The sequence below is a fragment of the Elaeis guineensis genome, chromosome 8, assembly GCF_000442705.2.
Source record: "Elaeis guineensis isolate ETL-2024a chromosome 8, EG11, whole genome shotgun sequence".
Classification (NCBI taxonomy): domain Eukaryota; kingdom Viridiplantae; phylum Streptophyta; class Magnoliopsida; order Arecales; family Arecaceae; genus Elaeis; species Elaeis guineensis.
In genome coordinates, this window is record NC_026000.2 from 21850010 (window position 1) to 21871906 (window position 21897).

At 35.7% G+C, this 21897-nt stretch overlaps 1 protein-coding gene across 1 annotated transcript; it reads left to right on the plus strand.

Annotated features, from left to right (window-relative positions):
- Nucleotides 1-1618: 1618 nt before the first annotated feature.
- LOC105049860 (alanine--tRNA ligase) lies at nucleotides 1619-20110 on the plus strand. The gene is made up of 22 exons (XM_010929635.4): nucleotides 1619-2246; nucleotides 2798-2938; nucleotides 4166-4312; nucleotides 4424-4576; nucleotides 4714-4843; nucleotides 6485-6581; nucleotides 8037-8157; nucleotides 9157-9216; nucleotides 10374-10424; nucleotides 10527-10622; nucleotides 12565-12666; nucleotides 13396-13518; nucleotides 14697-14840; nucleotides 14949-15020; nucleotides 15104-15179; nucleotides 15253-15395; nucleotides 15518-15626; nucleotides 15703-15890; nucleotides 18535-18624; nucleotides 18776-18958; nucleotides 19353-19523; nucleotides 19649-20110. The coding sequence occupies exons 1-22, from the start codon at nucleotides 1731-1733 to the stop codon at nucleotides 19721-19723; spliced, it is 2988 nt and encodes a 995-aa protein (XP_010927937.1). The 5' UTR covers nucleotides 1619-1730; the 3' UTR covers nucleotides 19724-20110.
- Nucleotides 20111-21897: the final 1787 nt, after the last annotated feature.

Consider the following 21897-nt stretch of genomic DNA (forward strand, 5'->3'; position numbering starts at 1 on the left):
ATAATATAATATATTATATTATATTAATATAATATATACTAATATGATATTTTACACTATATTATTATATATAATAAGATTATATTATATATTATGTTATATTAATAAAAGATATTATTATAATATATTGTAATATTCATATATTAATATATTACAATATATTATAATACAACAATATAACAAAATAATTAATATATTCTTATATAGAATAATATTTATCTAATATATATTACAATATATTAATTTAATATATAATAGTATACGATAATTTAATAATAAATTATTGTAATATAATATAATATAATATATTATTATATATAATAATATTATATTATATATTATATTATATTAATATAAGATATTAATATAATATAATAAATATTATTAAAATATATAATAATAATATATAGTAGTATAATATTGTAATAATATAATATTATAATAATACAATATAATATAATATAATTTATTGTTATATATAGGATTTATATAATATATATTATAATATATTATCATATACTATATTATTGTAATATAATATAGTTACTATAAAATATAATAATAATATAATAATAGTATATTATATTATAATATATTATATCATATTATTATATATAATAAATGGAGGGTGAGAACCACTGGGGAAGAGGGGTGGAAGGATAGATTTTATGTAATTTTTTTTTAAAGATAATTTTATCTAAAATTTTTTTTACAGTATTGTCAAATAAATAATAATTTGGATAGCTACCTCTTCCTAAGACAATTTAGATTATCTTTCGAGAAGCTGCCATTCAAAAAATATATCAAATATGATAATTTGATGGATCTATTTTAAATTATCAATAATTTGAATAGATTATCAGTTATCAAATATAATCTCAAAGTAAATCTACTAGCATCTTTATAGGGATAGCAATGGGCAAAGTCGGATAGATTAGTATTCTGTATTCATCGCACATTTGCCTTGGGACAGGATGGAACGAGTAAAATTATACAAAATAAATTGTATCGAGCAGCTCAAATAAAACTATAAAAATTAATATTTTTAGTGTATATATATATAAAATCTCGAGAGTGAGATTTATGAAGTGTTATGCATGCTGGGGTCGAATTCGGGATTTTATTATTATCTATTATCTATACCAGCATATCAGGTAAAACCTTCCATTTTAGGGTTAGGTCAGGCGGCGTACCCGGGGCGATTGCCACTCCTGGGACCTAAGGTCTGCACTCGTTCCACAAAAAAATATATCAAATATGATAATTTGATGGATCTATTTTAAATTATCAATAATTTGAATAGATTATCAGTTATCAAATATAATCTCAAAGTAAATCTACTAGCATCTTTATAGGGATAACAATGGGCAAAGTCGGATAGATTAGTATTCTGTATTCATCGCATATTTGCCTTGGGACAGGATGGAACGAGTAAAATTATACAAAATAAATTGTACCGAGCAGCTCAAATAAAACTATAAAAATTAATATTTTTAGTGTATATATATATAAAATCTCGAGAGTGAGATTTATGAAGTGTTATGCATGCTGGGGTCGAATTCGGGATTTTATTATTACCTATTATCTATACCAGCATATCAGGTAAAACCTTCCATTTTGGGGTTAGGTCAGGCGGCGTACTCGGGGCGATTGCCACTCCTGGGACCTGAGGTCTGCACTAACTAATCTCGTTCCACAAATAAATATCCTTCCAATGGCCGGTCTCGGACATGGTCTTCTCCGCCTTTCTCCCGCCGTTCCGCTTTCTCGTATCCCCTAGGGTTAGGGTTAGCATTCGGGCTAGTTTTTTCTCCACCGCCTCCGCTTCCCGTCCGTCGGCGGCGATGACGAAGGAGGCGCCGGCGGCGACGGCAGCGGCGATGGAGTGGCCGGCGAGCAAGGTGAGAGAGACCTTCTTCCGGTTCTTCGAAGGGAAGGAGCACGTGAACTGGCGGTCGAGCCCGGTGGTGCCTTTGGACGATCCCACCCTCCTCTTCGCTAACGCCGGGATGAACCAGTTCAAGCCCATTTTCCTTGGGACCGTGAACCCGGCGAACCCCCTCGGCAAGCTTACCCGGGCCTGCAACACCCAGAAGTGCATCCGCGCCGGTGGGAAGCATAACGACCTTGACGACGTTGGCAAGGACACCTACCACCACACCTTCTTCGAGATGCTTGGCAACTGGTCCTTTGGCGACTACTTCAAGCGGGAGGCCATCTCCTGGGCCTGGGAGCTCCTTACCAAGGTGCCACTCCATCGGAATCTTGTGATAAATTTTCTTACCGAAGATCTCGCCTTTTTCTTGTTTCATCTTTTTTTTTTTTTTATAGTTATTACTTTAAAGAATTATGTTCAATTTAAATTGAGGTTCCCTTTTGGACCATTCTGATATATTCTTCAAGAATTCTTCACATCCGGATCTCATTCAATATGAATTCATAGTTTCCATACATTGCTTATATCGTTGGAAAATTCTGCAGTGTTCCTGCGAATCTGTCTTTTTTAAGATCTGAAGTGGTGCCTCTGTATGGTTGAGTGGAATTAGTCCTGCGAATTCCCAGCTTCATTGTTTACATAATTACATTTTACAGTTAGTTTGCTGCTGAAAAAATAAACAAAGAATACCTTTTATTTCATGCCGCGACAATGATATTTGAGAATTTCTTTTATATAGAAGTTTAGAAAGATCCAAGTCCCCCCTTCCTAAGTTTGAGAGAATTATACGAGTGTATTCTGTGTGGTCTGTGCTTGTCTATGTAATCAGCTGACAGTTATGATTGTTTGATTTGTCCACAGGTGTATAAGTTGCCTACAGACAGGATCTACGCCACCTATTTTGGTGGTGATGAGAAGGGTGGCCTTGCAGCTGATACTGAAGCAAGAGACATATGGCTAAATTTTTTGCCACCTGAACGAGTATTGCCCTTTGGTTGCAAGGTAAGGTAGACATTTGTCTAGTAATGCACGTTGCCATACTATGCTAGGCATAAGGCATGAATCTGACATTTCATAGATATTTTACATCTGCATTTTACCTTTCAATTTACCATTCTCATTTGCTATCCGATTGTATAATTTTCATGGAGAGAAATCACCTAATTACTTTGGTATGGGACCTAATTGCGTGCTTATATTATTAGCATAATATCACATTAACTGCTGAACAAATGTTAATGCTAACCTATGTGTCTAGGCTTTGATTAGTTGAGTGCAAAAGGTGCTGTAGGTTCCAAGATAATTATTTGGGAAATGGTGCATGTTGAAAATGTATGTCCATGGAACTGGTGGATAATAGATGTAAAGGAAGTCTTGACAAGGTGGTGAAAGGTCAAGGCATCACAAGCTGTTTGGAGGATCACTAGAAGAAGATATGAAGTATGGAGAACTATCACGGGAGTGAAGCAGCCCCAGATACAAAAATATGCTGCTGATATCCTTTTATGAAGAAATTTGTTACCATTTTTTCTATAGAATGTTGAAACTTACGGCTAAAAGGATTCATTCAAGAGGAGTGGGTTGGAAAGGAGGAGAACAAAAAAATTACGGAAGAGAAGAAGTTGAGAAGAAATAGACATTTGGGAAGAGAAATGGAGATGGAAGATGAGAAGCAACAATTGTGAGGTAAAAGCCTCACATAAACAAATTCATTTCCTTAAAATAATCTGTAAGACATACATATTCATATTCTTTATGGACTTCTGTCTATATACACTTTAAAACAACCACTAATTGTGTTTGGCTGAAAGTTTGAAACTGATTTTGGTCTCATGTCGGTTATGGCTGACAGCAAAAACTTTTTAGTTGTGATGTTCAAGATGAAACTTCAAACCATGATAATTTCTATATCGACCTTTACATATTATTCGGTTGCATTTAATTTTTTATTTTCTCATGTGTTTCTTCTCATTGTGATTGGCGGCAGTCATTGTCTTCTCTGGCTACTTTCTTCTTTAAGAATGATATTAATCTTTACTTTGTTCTAATGATGACTTCCAATTAAGTCTATTATATTGCTTGATGCTTTTTTGTTTGTTTGTGATCCTTTTTTTTTTTTTCTTGTTGTTGTTGAATTTGCATGCTGGTATGGTAGAATGTTATATGCATACCATATAACTCTCTATGTTTTGATCTTTATTTTCATGTTTTGTTTTGAGCTTTAAACAGGATAACTTCTGGGAGATGGGTGATACTGGCCCTTGTGGGCCTTGTACTGAAATTCATTTTGATCGCATTGGTAACAGAGATGCTGCTTCATTGGTCAACAATGATGATCCTACATGCATTGAAATCTGGAACCTTGTGTTTATTCAGGTTTATCATCTGACATTCCATTTTTTAGTTATTGATTATGTTTTGCAAAATAATGTTCTTTTTTTGTGCTTTTGCATTTGATGATAATATGCTACTGTGATTTTTCTGCAGTTCAATAGGGAAGCTGATGGTAGCCTAAGGTCTTTACCTGCGAAACATGTTGACACCGGATTGGGTTTTGAACGCTTGACTTCAATCCTTCAGAACAAATTGAGCAATTATGATACCGATGTATTCTTGCCCATATTTGATGCTATCCAGCAGGTATATTTATAGCACATCGGACTTTGTTGATTCCAAATGTGTACTAGTTAGTGTTTTTATGAAAACTCAATTCAAAATAAGCATGGGGCCTCTTTCCCAAGTATTCTTCTATTTATTATTTTTACTTATGATTATAGGTGACAGGGGCTTGCCCATACTCTGGAAGAGTTGGGCCGGATGATGTTGACAAAGTTGATATGGCTTACAGAGTGGTTGCTGATCACATAAGGACTCTTTCTTTTGCTATTGCAGATGGTTCTCGTCCTGGTAATGTTTAGCACATTTAATATAGTTTATATATATTTCTTATCGTAAATCATTCATTCTAGTTTCAACTTTTGTTATAAAAGGCATGCTACTTGTTAAATTGAAAATACCCTGCTTAGTTTAACCAAGACACTAGACTACAACTTCATAAAATGAATATAGAAGTATTGCAAGTTTGCAAAAAGTCTCTACAGTTAATGTTTTTTTTTTAACTGTTTACCCTGAATCCTTTTTAAGCTTGCAGGGGTTCTTAATTTCCCCTCATATTCATGTAATTTTTTCACTATGTCAACTCAAGAAGATAAGGACTAATATGCTTATGTTGGAAACAATTGTGGAGTGGTCTTTGCTGTAGTATCTACCAGTCTTGTTCAGTCATACAAAGTGGTCCAGTCTCTTAGGCACTGGCAATGATGTTTTTTGACATTTTACATAGTGCTGGTCTCGTCCAGCATCCTGTTTGGGTATGCAGTGAAAAAGGACAGGAAGCACAATAAGATGAAGAAAGAGAGAAAGGGAAGAGAAAAGATGGTGAAGCTCACTCTGATTGTTTGGATGTAGGGGGGATAAAAAGGAAGAAACTCGACTTGGAATAATAGGAAAGTAAGAATTACATATATGGTGCCCCCTTTATTCATTTCAATTTTTCTTTTTCCTTCATCCTCTCCTTGTTTTACCATCTCAACAAGGTATTCTGACTTTCTATCATCCCTTTTCTTCTCCTCTCTGTATTTCTCAGTCTGAATGGATGGCCAGTACTTGGCTTATATCTCAATATAGCAAGCCAAATTTCAAGAACTTATGATACATGGAAATTTATTAGCCTTTGTTACCAGTGAACCTTACATTATCTTGGTCGTGGTTATTGTTTTAATAATTCTTTTTCACCCCAAATTATATTTTTAATGTTTAGTAATAGTTTGGCCAAACTCAGGGAGAAAACCTGTAAATGCTTGCAGAATGTTAAAAAGGGCAATGAGCAAGGCTGGATGAAATATGTTGGTGGGAGGGAATGAAACTAGTTCATTTCTAACTGTTGAATTAAATCACAAATTTCATGACGGAATTTTCAATCTGTCATATTCCTAATATTGACATTCTTGTGTGAGCACATGATAAAAATAAAAAAATAAAGAAGGGGAATTAATAATATAATGCTTCCATCATCATCATCTTTGCATTTGCTTGAATTAATGCTGGAGGTAACCGTTAAAAAAATTGCTTCATAATGACGATCATGAAACTAACTAGAAATAGTCAATGTTGATGGTTATTATCATGCTTAATTGCTATTATACTGTAACAAGTGCTCTGAATTAGCAAATGAAATTACCTTTATTTTAGCGAGTTTATATTGCATGCTGCTTAAAAGAGAGGCAGATGCTACATGTTGATTAATCTGTCAGAAATTCATTCCTGAGCTTTTACGTACATGAAAATAATTAGCTTTTAGGTAACTTAAAATGTTAACTGTTGCACTTGGAAATCATGGTTACTGATTCCTGCTTGTATAATTAATATGTACCTTGAGTTTTTTGGTGATCAATCTGTTTTATCCCATTATAAGTGAATTCAAATTATTCTTGTCTGTTTTGTGAAAACTGTCACATGGCTGATACGCAAATGCTACTTTGTGTTCAGGCAATGAGGGACGAGAGTATGTTCTTAGACGTATTCTTCGACGTGCTGTTCGTTATGGCAGAGAAGTTCTAAAGGCACAAGAAGGATTTTTTAGTGGGTAAGAACAAAAGTCATATCCTTTGGTTCTTAAGCATTATAGTTTACCATATACACCATCTTTATTTGACAAGATACAGTGTATCCTTTTTTTTTTTCCTTTTCTCCTGGCATTTTTCTTTGATTTAATTTTACAAAAATAGCTGATGTTTAATTTTAGGACTTAGTGGAGAGTGCATCTGGGATGCAATTTCTTTCATTTAACTACTGCTAAACTGAGTGTTGGAACTGTTGTAGGGTGTTGGGATGTACTTTGCATAAGGATGTATTTGTTTACTCATAACTGATGGACAACTGTTTGTTCCCCTATAGCTTGGCCCAGATTTTGTACTCAAATTCCCAGACATGCCCTAAGTGCATTCTAAGGATGTTTAGAGTCCTTTTCATAACCCTATCAAAATATCATATATAGAACAAAACACTTAAGTTTGGGCAAGCATTTCCTGTCTGAGATGTTGTTTTTTAGTCTGACAGATTTCATGAACCATTGCAGAGTGCTAGCTGGGTGTTTCTTCCAGGAGTACTTAAGGAACTGTTGTTGATTTTATTGAATAGATTCATAGGTCACGGCTGGCGATTGGCGATGATAGGTCAATATGATTCTCATTTGGCATGAGATGCAATTTTATGGAATGCCTATGTGAAACTGGAGAGACCGATGATGTTGTTGAATGTGGTGATTGCAGAAGGTCCACAAGGTTGCTAAGGGAAGTGGGTGCTGCCACATGTAATAGTGATTTGTTTATTGTAACATGAAATATTGGAGGTGGACTGAAGAACTGGGACAAGGCTGGTAATTGTCATAGCATGCTATTTTTGAGATCTGGTGCTTGAAATCTGTCATATAGAACTTTCTTGAAAATGGTTTTTTGCCCTTTTGTGGTATGTGCAGTAAAGGAATAGCAAAATGTTTGTTATCAATGTATCATGTCTTATTTGGAGTTGATTGCAGTTCCTCGAGGAAATTGAGGTTTGTGATTGCTAGAGTAATTCATGATCATTGCAATAAAAGTTTTATGTTGAGTGCCTTGAGTTTTCAAGTGATGTTTGAGCATGTTATTTGCTTCCAAGATTCTATGGGAGCAACCTTTCAAATGAATCCAATGGAAGATGGATATGTCCAGGTATCTGACTAGCAAAATATTCTTGGCATTATTTATGGTGTATAAATGTTTAAAACTTTAAATATGATAAACGATGTTATAAAGGATTTGTAAAGGTCAAGAGATCAGCTAGCTGCCAAAATTGCTAAGCACCTGCTTATTAATGTTGGAGTCGTGAAATATGTGATATAGGTTCTTGGTTTTTCATTTCCCTTGTCTTTAGCTTGTCTCTACTCCTGAATTAAGGCTTTTATTTTGAGCTAGGGAAATTCAACCTTGTGTGTGTGTGTGGTTATTGTTGATGGAGTCTTTTCATTATGACTAATCTCATGATTATGGTTGTTGATATCTAGTCTTGTAGGTGTTGTTGTGAAAGTGATGGGGGATGTATTTCCAGAGCTTAAGCAATATGAGACAAAGATTAGAGAAATTATTGCAGAAGAAGAAGCAAGTTTTGGAAGAACATTAGCAAAGGTAATGTTGCTTATCAGGCCTAAGGAATCATGACACAGTTTTAATATTCCAGGCTAATTCCTCGTGTCAGTTTGCAAAATATTTGATTTTGCTAATTGGCTCTTAAAAAGATTTCATCTATTTGAACTTTATAAAGCTGCAAAAAGCAAAGTGCATGTCAATTTTTTAAGTTCCATGTGTTGTATGATTAGCCTGATAAAATGTCAGATTTATTTGTAGCTACATGGATGTCATGAACCTTTTTTTTTCAGCATAAGGAAATTTTTTAACACACTTACTTAGTCTTCTTATCTTAGTTTGATGAATCAAAGCCTGCAGTTTTGTGAAAACCACATGGTTTGCTCACCCAAAATAAAGAAAAAACATGGTTTCAAGTGCCAGCTGTGCCAATCCTTGCCAGTACTGGTATGTGGTGCTGATTAGCACAAAACCTATTAAATTGTTAATTTTTAATTAAAAAAAGCCTTTTAAGTACTTTTTTCATCAGCATGGAATGGACATCCCATGCTAGCGGGTGGCCAACATGGATACTGCACTGCTACCTAAATTATTGGAATTGTACAACTTGTTCAAATGTATTGTGTTTGATCCTTCTAAATTGCTTACCAACTCTTATCAGTTTTTTTTTTTTTTTTTTTTTAGTTCTGTACATGTCGTGCACATTATTGATTAAGAACATGGAGCTCATGTGTAAGATGGGAGGAGAGTGGTGTGCTGTTAAATGCTTTTATCATTTTTCGCTTGAATCAGCTTTATCCTTGTTAGAACATGCACAATTTTGGCCGCATCCTTGGCAAGGTGAAAATCTTTAGTTAAGCAAATGTTAATAATTTTTTTTTTTATGAAAATTAAGGAGAACAAAAACAGCCACAATGTTATTGTACAATCACATGCACATGCATGGAAACCAGCATAGATAGAGTCAATTTATTTTAATTATCTATGGAACACTGATTCAGTTATTTTTATATTCAAACTTGATAAAATATCCTATTTCAGGGAATTGAGAAGTTTAAGAAGGCTGCTCAGGATGTCCAGGGGAACAAATTGAGTGGGCAGGCAAGTCCTCTCTTATCTAGTTGTCATTACATTGTATTCTTTCTCTAATCACGCATGATATACGTTGCTGCAGTCTTCAACTTAAACCTTCAGTGAATCTATAATCATCTTGTGTAGCTTGGATTCGTTTAATTTGTGTACACCTTCTTTTTGCCTTTTCTTTTTTTTTTTTTTTTTCGGGAGGGGGGGGGGTGTTGGTGCATGGGGCAGGGGTTGGATGCTACTTAGTTTTTGTTTATCCACAGTTCCCCACAGTTTTCAGAAGTCTTGTTTGGGAAGCCTTTGTTGTAGGAAGAAACCCAACTGTCAATGCTTGGCCATCTTTTTAGGGGTGGCAATGAGTTTGTTTATTCCCTTCTTGAAGAGAGAATAGCTTTATGTAGGAAACTCACTTCTTTTGCGTCATATTTTAGTTGTCAACTTCTCATGAACCCCCATTGATAATGAGTTTATTTCTAGCTTCTTCAATTTTTCTTTCATGATATTGTCAATGTAATAGATCTTAGCTGATTTGTTTTTCTTGTATACGTTGCTTTTAGTTGATACAGTGAATGTGCTGCCATTTACTTCAAATTTTATGTTTGTTGGCTGCTCCTTTTATGTTAAATTCTTTCTTATGGGGGATTTTTATTCAAAAGGTTGCCTTCTTTTGGTTGTTGGGTGTTGATATGCATGCGAATTGCTGTCCTAGGAGAATGATAAACAAGCTTGAATTTTTGTTTTGTTATTTCTTGTGTGCTGGTTGACTATGACCCATGCTTCTCTACTGTTTGATTGTTGTCATCAGCATGATTTTTAGCAGTGGGCTGTACTGACTCATACTTGTGGGGAACCAATACTCAGTACAGCCTCCGTGCTTAGCGTCAGTATCAAGAACTAGATGGTATCAACACTGTACAAGTTAGGTACCAGTACAGGTATTAATATACCGGTATTGGAGACCTTGGTGATTAGACTAACAAGAAAAGTTGGTTTTTTCCTCTCCTTATGCTTCTAGTGTTTTATAAGTATTAAACTTTGATGTGCAAGTGTATTGCGGCTATGGGCTTTTCTTGGCTTCTGTTTTTAGCTTTTTCTGAGTTTTATAAAGCATTTGCCTGAAATATATTGAGCTTTAGGTCATGTCCTGTTATATGGTGTGATTGCCTTGGTTACAGGATGCATTTATTTTGTGGGACACGTATGGTTTTCCAATGGATTTAACTCAGGTATGTATGCATTCATTATATGGATTTAATCCCTGTGCATTTTTTTTTACCTGCATTGTTTAAGCTTCTTCTTCTCCATGTCCCCACTATCTTCTTTCTCAGCTAATGGCAGAAGAAAGAGGGCTAACAGTTGATGTGGAAGGTTTTAATGTTGCTATGGAAGAAGCCAGACAAAAGGCTAGGAGTGCTCGGAATAAGGTATGTTCCTGTTCTTATACTTTTCTTAAAAACTTGTCATTTATTATTCTGGATTTTATATTGAAGTCACTATCCTTACCAGGATTTGTCCCCTTTCAAAATGCACCTAACCAAGTAACCTTGTTCATTGAGACTTTGGCATTCTATGTGGTACACATCCATGTCTCTATGCATCTTATTCTTTTACTTCAACAACACCCTTTTGGGAATAGAAACTTTGCTTGATTACCTGTCTGCTATATTATATCATGCTAATTCAGGAAAGGTATTTGGACTGCTCTGTTACCAAATTATTATAGGATAGGAGTAGGAAAAGATGATCTAGGGTTTAAGGGATGACAAATGATGTGTTTATGGAAATACTTTGCGCTGCTAGGAAAATTGGATTGTTTTATGAGGAGAAGTTAGGGGTTGTCTGGAAGCTCAAAAATAATCCTCAGATAAGTTCCCGCTCAACTGGGAGTCATTGGAAGAGATAATAAGAACATGCAGAGAGAAAATTAGGGGATCAGAGAAGGCTGATGGAATTGATAAGCCCAAAAATCGAATAAGGTGCTCCACTGAAAAGGTGATTTACTGTGTCCTTGAAAAATTAGGATAATGAGATCCACGCCGCCACCGGTTCCTTAAATTTTGACTAGTTCCTCTCTTAAGCTTTCTCATCAGTACACAGGTTATCTTAGGACAACCTAACCTAAATCCAAACAGGCCCTTAGTTTCTAGTTTTCTCGTATTCCTTGTAAGACCTGAAATTAAGCTTTTTTAAACTAAATACTGGAATTTCTGTGGATTATATGGGATAGGAGCTATTCTTTGTGGTAGAATGTCTATATGTTTTACTTAAGATAATGTGAGACCTTTTAGGGCTTGTTTGGTTGCTACATCAGGTTACTGTTCATGGAGGTAGTTAACAAGTAGTAGATATGTAGGAAAATTTGAAGGGTTCTGGGAAGCTTCAGACATAACTGATTCTGAAAGAAGAGGATAATGAGTTTCAATGAAAGGTGATTTTCCTTATCCCCAAAATATAGGAATAATGGAATCACAGACAACCTCCATCAATACATGAACTTCTTTGTTTTCTCACTTTTTTTTTTCCTGTTCCATGTGAGCATATGATGTCACCATTTGCACAGCGAAAGAGGCCTTGTAAAATGCCAGGGTTTGCTGGAGATTGTCTGTATAGCTTCATGTTGCCCTAGGTTTTAAAGTAAACACTTGTAAGAACTGAAGAAAACGTACTTGATTGGGAAGTTTGGTGGGTTGTGAATGTACGGTTTGATTATGATTATCAATAGGTTTTAATATATGAAGTTTCATGGGGAAAAACTATGTAGATGAGAAAAGAGAGGTGAAAGATGATTATAGCAGAGTTAGCACTCATTAGTACCTTGATTGAAGGAGTTGCTGCCTTTGACCAAACTGGAGATGATAAACTTAAATGTCTCCTTGCTAAATATTGTGTTTTCTCACACTTAATGAGCACTATATGGTCCAGACAGTTTGATCCTGCCCAATTTTGGGGAGATGTCCATTCAATCAGAACAATTGCATCTATGATCTAGTGTGACAAGCCTTAAATCCACTGTTGCATCAGTCTCAATTGTTTTGTCCATTTTCTAACACATGTTCTTTATACTTTAGATTTTTTTATTTGTCACCATTGTATTAATGATGCACTTCAATTGATGTGGTGATGGATATAACAGAAGCATTTCATTGTCATTTTGAATGTTATCAACTATACTCTGCTGCAGCCTACACAACAGGCTTTTTGCTATATTTTAATGCCCTTGGTGAACAGATGATGTTCCAATGCTAGAATTTTTTTTTTTTTGATTTTATCCTTATATAAACGAGGATATTTTATTGGTTTTCATTAATCATTTTATGCTATTAATTATTGCTCTTTCGTTTTCATGCTTATGTGAATGCTTGGCAGGCTGCTGGTGACTCTATCATAATGGATGCTGATTCCACATCAGAGTTGCATAAGAAGGGTGTCGCTCCGACAGATGACAGTTACAAGTTTATCTGGAACCAGGTTCGGATCATTTGGTCTCATTGTTAGTGTTATGGCTTTAATTGTTGGTGTGGACTCACAAATGAGTTCACTTAATTTCAAGATATTAAAGATTTGCACTAAATTATTGGTGAAGCATATGTATCATCTCGCATAAATTGGTTGTTCTCGGGTCTTATTTCTCAGTCAAAGCTTTTAGGCTCTATTTGCTTGCTTATAAAGTGAAAGAAAAGTAGCAAGTTAGAGAGATTCTGTTGTTTGATATTGAAGAGAACCTGATAGAAAAACAGAGAAATAAGGGACCAAAATTTTTTCTTACCCTAAAATTATTTTTCTCCAAAATGAAAAGTTGCAATGTTGAAAGAAATTAACAGATAGGCAAATGGTTCAAGATGAACATATGATAACCACTTATACAACTTTTCATTTGATTTTCAATGCTTAACGGTCTACCAAACATGAGAAAGTTTCTGATTTTCTTTTCTTTATTCCATTGATTTGCTTTTTTGCCCACTTTGTTTACTTGACAACCAAACAATGTCCTAGCTTTCTTAAAGAATAAGATCATGGACATTATTTTTTATTGTTTAGACAACGTTTGAGAGGACGCTGGCGTGGTTTTGACAACTAATATGTTACAGTTTTTCATTACACTGCCAGCTTGTGATGTCCATTGTCTGATGTCAAATGCCTTATTTTAATGTTCTCGTGGCTTTATCTTTGTCAACAAAAATTATTGCCTTCTGTTAGGACCACGAGAGCGTGATCAAAGCCATATACACTGGTGCGGAGTTCCTTGAGATTGCCTCTGCTGGAGCTGATGTTGGTCTTGTTTTGGAAAGTACAAGCTTCTATGCTGAACAAGGTGGTCAGGTACTTCACCTGCTTTCTGACCAACTTCAATTTGATTAGATCATTTATGTCTAGCTTACATATGATCTGAATATCAGATGGATATTTTTAAAATACCAGATACCTCAAACTGTGTGAGAGATTTGTAATTCATCTGCCAATATGTAATATGTTTTCTCTAAAAATGTACTATGTTGATGGAAGCTTCTAGAATTTCCTGTTGTCCTGCTATGAGCAATTGTTCTTACCCATCCCTCTCCCTGCTAGAAACTATGTTAGCAAAACAACTTGATCCACAATTCATGTTAGCAAAACAACTTGATCCAGAATTCCAGATATTTACAATCAGCATAGATGATATTCAAAGTCCTTCATAGGCAATGAAAGAGGATTAATTAGATCAATTTGATTTGAACATGCAGTGGATTAACCATGTGATTCTCCTGTTGAAAATGCTTCGAAATAATGCCATTGGAAGAGAAAGTAGTATAGCATAGATAATTCCATAAAATCTAGGAGTATGAGTAAACCTGAGTTACTTCCCTTCCCAATTTAGTGCTTCATCTGATTAAAAAGTAACTAATGTGTGCTCATTCATGGCCTTTCAGCCCTTTCCACAAGCTACTTTCTCTCCATAACCTTGCTATTTAGTTTCACTTCATCAGAGTTGTGCCTTTTTGGTGATGGCGACATTGCTGCATGTGACCCAACTAGTGTTCACATGTATAAATGAAGGGTCAGGTAGGGGATATCTTTTATTAAGCTAAACAATAAAACTGATATGCTATAAAAACCATGTAAAATTTAAAATTTTAGTTGGAGACAACTTTCTTACTCTGACTTTTGCTCTTAACATTGATGCCATATGTTATGCCTTTCGAGGAATTTTTTCTTAGTGGAGTCAGTGCAGCAGGTTCCTTAAATTTATTTGACATTCTTTTTCAAATTATTACAGATGACACACAAAATAATGTAGTATTATATATGGAATAATAATATATTTTATCTGCTGTTTTGTGATATGTATGTGTATGTCAAATTGTCTAAAAAGAGAGAGCATGTAGGTGCTGATGAAGTGGAATTTCAATTAGCAAATATGGCTAATTGAGTAAACATATGTATATGCTTGGAGGTTTCATTGATGCCTCAACAAACAAGATTGTACTATTTCATGTTTCGCTTTAACCGTGTGTCTTCAGATATATGATACCGGATCAATTGAGGGATCATTTGGATCATTTCAAGTTGGTAATGTTCAAGGTTATGGAGGTTTTGTACTTCACATAGGGTCAATTGCTGGAGGGGCCAAGGCTTTGTCAGTTGGCGACAAAGTGATATGCAAGGTGAAGCAAATAAAAAAGAACATCAGTTTATTATTTGATTTATTCTTTAGAAAGATCTGTGAATATTGATCAGTGTGACTAGCTTCCTAACTTGGGGAATATTAATAGGTTGACTATGAGAGGCGTACCCTAATTGCTCCTAACCACACATGTACTCACATGCTCAATTTTGCTCTCAGGGTATGAAATGCTTATGCTTCATAAAGTTAAGCATTAACTACATTTTTTTTCCTTGTCTTAATCTTATTGCCATGAGAATGCAGGAAGTACTTGGTGATCATGTTGATCAAAAGGGCTCCATTGTTCTCCCTGAAAAGTTGCGTTTTGATTTCTCCCATGGTAATATTTACACTTGAAATTGTTTCATTTAAGTGTATTTAGATTTTTTTTACTTTACACCTATTTTTAACAGGAAAACCTGTTCATCCTGAGGACCTAAGGAAAATTGAGTCAATTGTGAATCAGCAGATCAAAGATGAATTAGATGTATATGCAAGTGAAGTAAACCTTGCTGTTGCAAAGCAGATAACTGGATTAAGAGCAGTCTTTGGAGAAGTAAGTTCCTAATGCTTTCTCATATGATATTTTAGTTCAAGCTTTGACTTCTTGAAATATCATTTTGGTTTATTATCACAGTAACTGTGCATTCATTACCATGGCTGCCTTCATCCCTGTAGATCTATCCTGACCCTGTTAGGGTTGTGTCAATTGGCCGTAAGGTGGAAGATCTAATTGCAGATCCTGATAATGAACAGTGGTTATCCTATTCTACAGAACTATGTGGAGGTCTTTTTTTAAACTCCTATTTTGATTTTTCAGGGATTTTTTGCTGTTTTATTTAATTGATGAATTTTTATGCCAGGGACCCATATATCAAATACTCGAGATGCTAAAGCATTTGCCCTTCTATCTGAAGAGGGAATTGCTAAGGGTATTCGTAGAATAACAGCCGTCACAACTGAATGTGCTTTCAAGGCAATGGAGGTGGCATCATCTCTTGCTTCTGAAATTAGCAGTGCATCCAAATTTGAAGGAAGTCTGCTTGAGAAGGTGACAACTGTCTATGATAGCTAGTTACACCATTTACATGTCATGAGATTAGTCGGCATTCACATGATTTGGGCATTATATAAGTGCTCTTAGTCGATGCCTGTCTGAGAGATCCAGTATATAAAAAAGGTTAATTAATTCAGGAATAATGCTGTCCTATTTGCCAGAAAATGTGAAAGCAACCCCCAATCTTCAGGATCTGTTCTTGATTAAATTGAGATTAATCACCAGTTGTTGAAATCTGAAAATAGAAAAAGAAGTCACTGCCACGTTTGTGGTAGAAATGGAATTTCTTCTTTAAGAAGGATAGACATTTACAATGAATACTCATTTCTCTGGATAAGCCTTCTCTTCCCCCGCCACCTGCAGTGATGCAATGAGCAACCTGCATCCACAATAATCAGTTTTCATGAAAATGCAAGCTATGATCAGTCAAGAGCATTCAAGGAGCAAATTGCTGCCATTTGTGCTCGGTGCATTCTCTGTCTGAAGACGTGGGAAGTTTTCTAGCTTATCAAAGCATGAACAACGTCTACAAAGTTTTTGTACTTCAGTCGAAGAGGTCGGCTGTAGATCTTTTAGTATTTTCTTTCAATCAGTACGTAGTTATCAAAGTTTTGTTAAGATTGATAATATATCATAAATCTTGGAGGGGGTTAATGGATTGGATCACATTTCATAAGTCCTTTCTGTTTTCTTTTAAACATATAGGGTTGAAACAACATGACAAATAAAGTGCACAATTAAATTGTGATTTGAACGAAAATGAGTAAGAAACCCATAGCGTAAAATAAATCATGTCCGATAATCAATATGGTTTCACTGCATCATGTAGATCCATGCGACATATTAATTTTGAGTTATTTGACCTGGAAAAACATAGACAGGCTTATTGAACCAAATTCTCCGAGTTAAGAGATTGGAGAAGGAATTGAATCTTTAAAACTGGTAGAAGTGACATGAAAAAAAAAAAATAATAATTCTAGGTCGTATCTGCTTAGCTACCAAATCTCTTTATCTTTACTCTTAAAAGTTGAAAACTTAAAAGAGATTGCTAATTTTGTGTTTTGAAAGTCTATTAATGACAAATTGGTCAGAATGAAAGTCAAAAGGAACAATTTTATATTGGCAATGGATATCCAACTAGCTTTGGGGCCTGTTTGGATAATGCAAAAACTTATCAGTGTGATAACCTTCCTGGCAGGGTTTCAGGTGGAAAACAAAGTAATTTAAAGGTATTGGAGAAGATGGGGCAATGACTAATTCTAACTTTCGGTGATAGCTACTTTTTTGTCGATGTGATTTATCTTCTCTAAAAATTAGGGTTTAGCTGTCAACCCCTCCATCAATTTCCTTGAATTACATTCTTCTGCCATAATTTTTCAACTAGTCCCCCTGTAGAAAATTTTATGGCACTGGTAAGAGCTTCTGGCATCCAAACAGGCCCTTAGTATGTAAGGCCTATGTATGGATCTTACAGTCCAAAGGATCTAAGATCTAAAATCTGGATCCTACGATCCATAACAATTCTAGTTATGGGATCCAATCTGGATCACTTGAACCATTCTCATTCAGATTGTATGATCTGGATCATGGATTGTAAGATTGTGCTAATAATCATGCTACAACATTGCTAGAGCACCTTGGTCTAATAAGGGGACTTTACCCTATATATAGAGTCAAATTCTTGACTCAAATTAGGAAGTGATAGCAAGTTATTGGGTATATCAATAGCCCAGTCGGACAGAAAAAGGAAGAGACTTCTGTTTGATCATTCCCTCTGGTTTCTGGTGATATTATTATCCCTATTTTCACTCTTCTAAACTTCATATTTTTCCCTTTTTCTGTGCAAGTTGTTAAGTGCAATTGCTGCAATCTAAGTTTTTTTAAGGCTATAATGGACCACCACCAATCGACAAATTGCCTTTTGAATTTGTTTTTTTTTTTTTTTTTGGTGGACATCCAAAGACCTAATACAGAGTTCCTTTTAACCTTTATGGTTGCAAAATTGCTGCCTTTCTGCCTTGTTTTGTTACAAGCTGATGTGCCTTCTTTTGTTACAAGCTGATGGTTTTGTCGAAACCTATTTGCTACTAAGGGCAGGCATACCGCCAATTCAACTTGTAGTAATAATGAATATGCTTTATACATCATCTTTGGGGATACAAATTTCATGATAAAGCTTTTTACCTCAGTCACAGTGGAACATCTTACAAGCCCTAAGATCTGAGTTGTGACTGCTCAAGGAGCTTTCTGTTATTATTCCACGACACAAAAGTATGGGATTTGTTTTCCTGTAGATATGTAGAAATACAGAAAATACAGTGAAAGGACAAGCTATATTCTGTTGGGAATTCATTTGTATCAGTTACTCGCCTGTATCATCTCTTCTATTCTTTTTAAGTTGAATTTCTTCCCAAAAGTGAAGTTTCAAACTTCCTCACCAATCAGGCAGTCATGACCCTAATCTCAACTATCGTATATCTGGTTTTCATAAATTTGATTTATATTTAAGGCAGTGCTTTGTGTGTCAATTGTTGACACCATTTTTGTGTAGAAATCCACGGTCCAGAACTTAAATTGCATAACTTGCTTATTTGGGAACCTAAGGACAGGTTTTAAATATTATCTTTCTGTCTGTCAGAAAGTTGCTTCTCTGAAAAGTAAGATAGATGCAGCAGCTATTCCAGCAGCCATGAAAGCAGATCTCAGAGCCAAGATCTCCCAGCTGGAGGTATGTTACATATTTTGCCGAAAAGGTTACTTGCACTGCAAAAATGCGGTGGGAGAGGGGCACGGAGGGAGAAAGCTGGGGGTTGTATTCTTATAATTTGTCTTTCTTTACAAAACTATTTAACTTGTTCACATGTATTGTACTGTGACAGGATCAAGTTAGAAAAGCCAAAAAGAAGATTGGCGAGGAAAATATCCAGAAAGCAATCGAGGCTGCAACAGAGATTGCAGAAGCTGCTGCTTCTGAAGGAAAAGCTTTCTGCATAAGCCAAGTAGATGTAGGTCTTGACACCACCGCTGTTAGAGAAGCAGTTCTGAAGGTCATGGATCAAAAGGTACACTACTATCCACATTTCCCTGAGTTACATTCTCTAACAAATATTGCTGCAGATAGATGACACTTTTTTTTAAACCCAGTTAGTTGTAGACCTTGTAAGTCCAGGCCGGCTATCTTGAGGCATTCATTCATACAGCCAAACAAGCAAATTAGATGTGACTAGACTGTTCATTCGTAATTTGTGTATTCATTTTCATGTTCCTGAGCAGATACATGTCCAATTTTTTCTTATTTTTTTTGAACTGTAAGTTATAATCACGCCATTCCTCAACCTTGTACTACCAACAGATACATGTGTACATAGCTGTGTTATTAACTTGATCCAGTTGGAACAATACAGCTCTATCTTATTTGTATCTATACACCCCCTCTCTACTTACCTTTAACTGCAGGGATTAGCTGTAATGGTGTTCAGCACCGACAAAACATTGAACAAGGCAGTGGTGTATGCTGGAGTGCCTAAATCAAGGGATGGCTTGGTAGTGTTAGAGTGGCTGACTGCTGCTATGGGGCCTCTCAAAGGAAAAGGTGGTGGTGGGAAGAATGGTATTGCTCAGGGCCAGGTGAGCTTTCTCTTCCACACCCCCCCCCCCCCCAACCAAACTGTAATGCATATAGAAGTATCCAGAAGAGAAGCCTGATTATCAAGCAATGCATGCTAAATATATATCATGATGGAAATATGCAGGGAAGCGATGCATCTCGTGTGGAGGAGGCTATGGACGTGGCCTCGAAGTTTGCTTCAATGAAGTTGGGGTCATAAATAGCATTCTTGGAGTACGCCTGCGCATAAGGCTACTAATTATTCCATGCATTCTTGTTCATTTGTTTTCCTCAGCGGTCACGAAATACCAAAAATTCACAGGTTCATAGAAAAAAGGAAACTGATTTATAGGCTGGATAAATATCCAATACATCAACAAATTGAGCTGGCAACATATCTACCTACTGGTAGCATCCTGCATGAACAAATTCACTGTATCCAATTCATCTTGAGCAACAGTTTCTCTGGAGTTGATTGTTAAAATCATTAGACGTTTGTCTGGTAGTACGCTTAACACTTTTGACCTCATGTTTTCTCTTATTGTTTTTATTTTCTGTGATCATGCGTAAATGCTTGGTAATTTAAAGTAACTTTTCATTTTCCCAAGTTCTGCAATTGTTGGCTGGAATCTGTGGTACATCTTGCGCCTCTTGGATTGAGCACGATAATATCCTTGCTTCTTGGTATGCATGCCCGTCCAACGCAGCTAAAATTTGCCATGAAATAGTTTTGTTTCCCAAGTTGGCTTAGGGCATCGTTTACCATGTTCGACTCTACCTACAAGTCGGCTAGTTTTTATCACCTGGATTCTGGAAAAGTAGGGCATTCACCAAAGCCCGTTTCAACTAAAATAATGCTAATAAAAATATATTGATGGATTTATATGCTTATCATGCTGAGTGATCGTGTCGTTAATTTATAATTCTGGAGTGGCACAATGTTGATGACCGGTTTCATAATGTTATTGCCGTCTCGCGCGTTGTCGCTTGCGTTTTTATATCCTACTTTCTGTCTATACATTTCCTCTCTCGAATCCTTCTAGAATTAATTAGTTTGACATTTTTAATTAAAATAAAATAATGTGCATTATGCATGTTTTAGTATCCATGGTTAGTGAGTTTGGTCCAAATAGTCTGATTACTTTTGTAAATACTCCTGTGCAAGCATTTTTGTACAGGATATGCCCTTTTCATCACTTTCTTATTCATGTTATTTCTATTCTCTTCCTCTTCTTGTAGACCTTGGGAAGAGTACCAGAGCATGTTGACGTTTTTACTGCAAGTCCGTGCTATCTAAATTGATTGGTTATTAGTTTGCCCTTGTGGACGACTATTGCGACTCTGATATATTGATTGGTTATTAGTTTGCCTTTGTGGACGACTATTGCGACTCTGATATGTTCAATCTATTCTTTTTAGTTTTGCCATACATCCGTCTCAAAATCTCTCTCTCACTAGGCTCAATTTGTTTTATTAGATCCTATTTGCACACACTCAATTTGTTTTGTTTTATTAGATCCTATTTGCACACAATTTTTTGAGTCATGTTTCTATCATAGTTAAGCCATTTTTGGGCTTGGCTCGGGCTATCATCCTTCGTTTTGGGGCTGCAGTCGGGCACAAAATGCAAAATGAATGTCCAAATGAGCCCTTGGGTGTGATAAACGTTTCGCGTTTAAGACCTATGGCGTGTTCTGGTACGGTAGAAACAATCGTTCCCATTGAAAGGAAAAGCAAAACGAATTGAAGCAGGCATCTTTCTGACAACAGTGGAAAAAGACAAAGGGGCTGCAATAAAAGTAGGAGAGCAGCAGTAAGTTAATTAGATAAGAGAGTACAAGCAACAAGAGAAAACATATGCTGAGAAATACAGCAAAAATAAGATAAAAATAGAGGCTCAGACAGGCATGAAGTTCAGAAATAAAAACAGAAACCAAGTTAACCAAGCTGCTGCAAAAGGAAGTTTCCCCTGCCATCCAATCCTGTATGAAGAGTGTATGAAGAGTGGAGAAGTAGAGGATCAGTTAAGAATGGTAGCAAGAAGAAAAATGGAGTATAGCTTCAGAAGTGCCAAAATATTCAAAATAACTTTGACTGGAGCCTAAGAAAACTACTCAGTTTTTAAGACAACATAAACTCAAGAGAAACTTCTGAAGGTACAAAACAACAGCATCAAAAATAATGCAAAAGCATCACGGGTTTAAGCAGCAGCGATATTAGGAACTATGCCGATATCATCACAGTCTCATGACTAAAGTAGTAAAGCCGGATCGAAGAGAAAGGAGAAACCATGAATCAAACTTCCAACTTAATAAGCAAGGCAACTCATCATTTCTGGCACGGAAAAACAGTTTGAGACCAGCTTAAACCAAATCAAGGACAAATTTAAATTGA

What these genes read in the sequence shown, in the direction of transcription:
- LOC105049860 (XM_010929635.4), top strand. Translation starts at nt 1,731, where the DNA reads ATGGTCTTCTCCGCCTTTCTCCCGCCGTTCCGCTTTCTCGTATCCCCT. An exon ending in TATTTGATGCTATCCAGCAG is followed by an intron (nt 4,577 to 4,713) that starts GTATATTTATAG and finishes TTATGATTATAG; the next exon opens with GTGACAGGGGCTTGCCCATA. An exon ending in AAGGAAGTCTGCTTGAGAAG is followed by an intron (nt 15,891 to 18,534) that starts GTGACAACTGTC and finishes TCTGTCTGTCAG; the next exon opens with AAAGTTGCTTCTCTGAAAAG.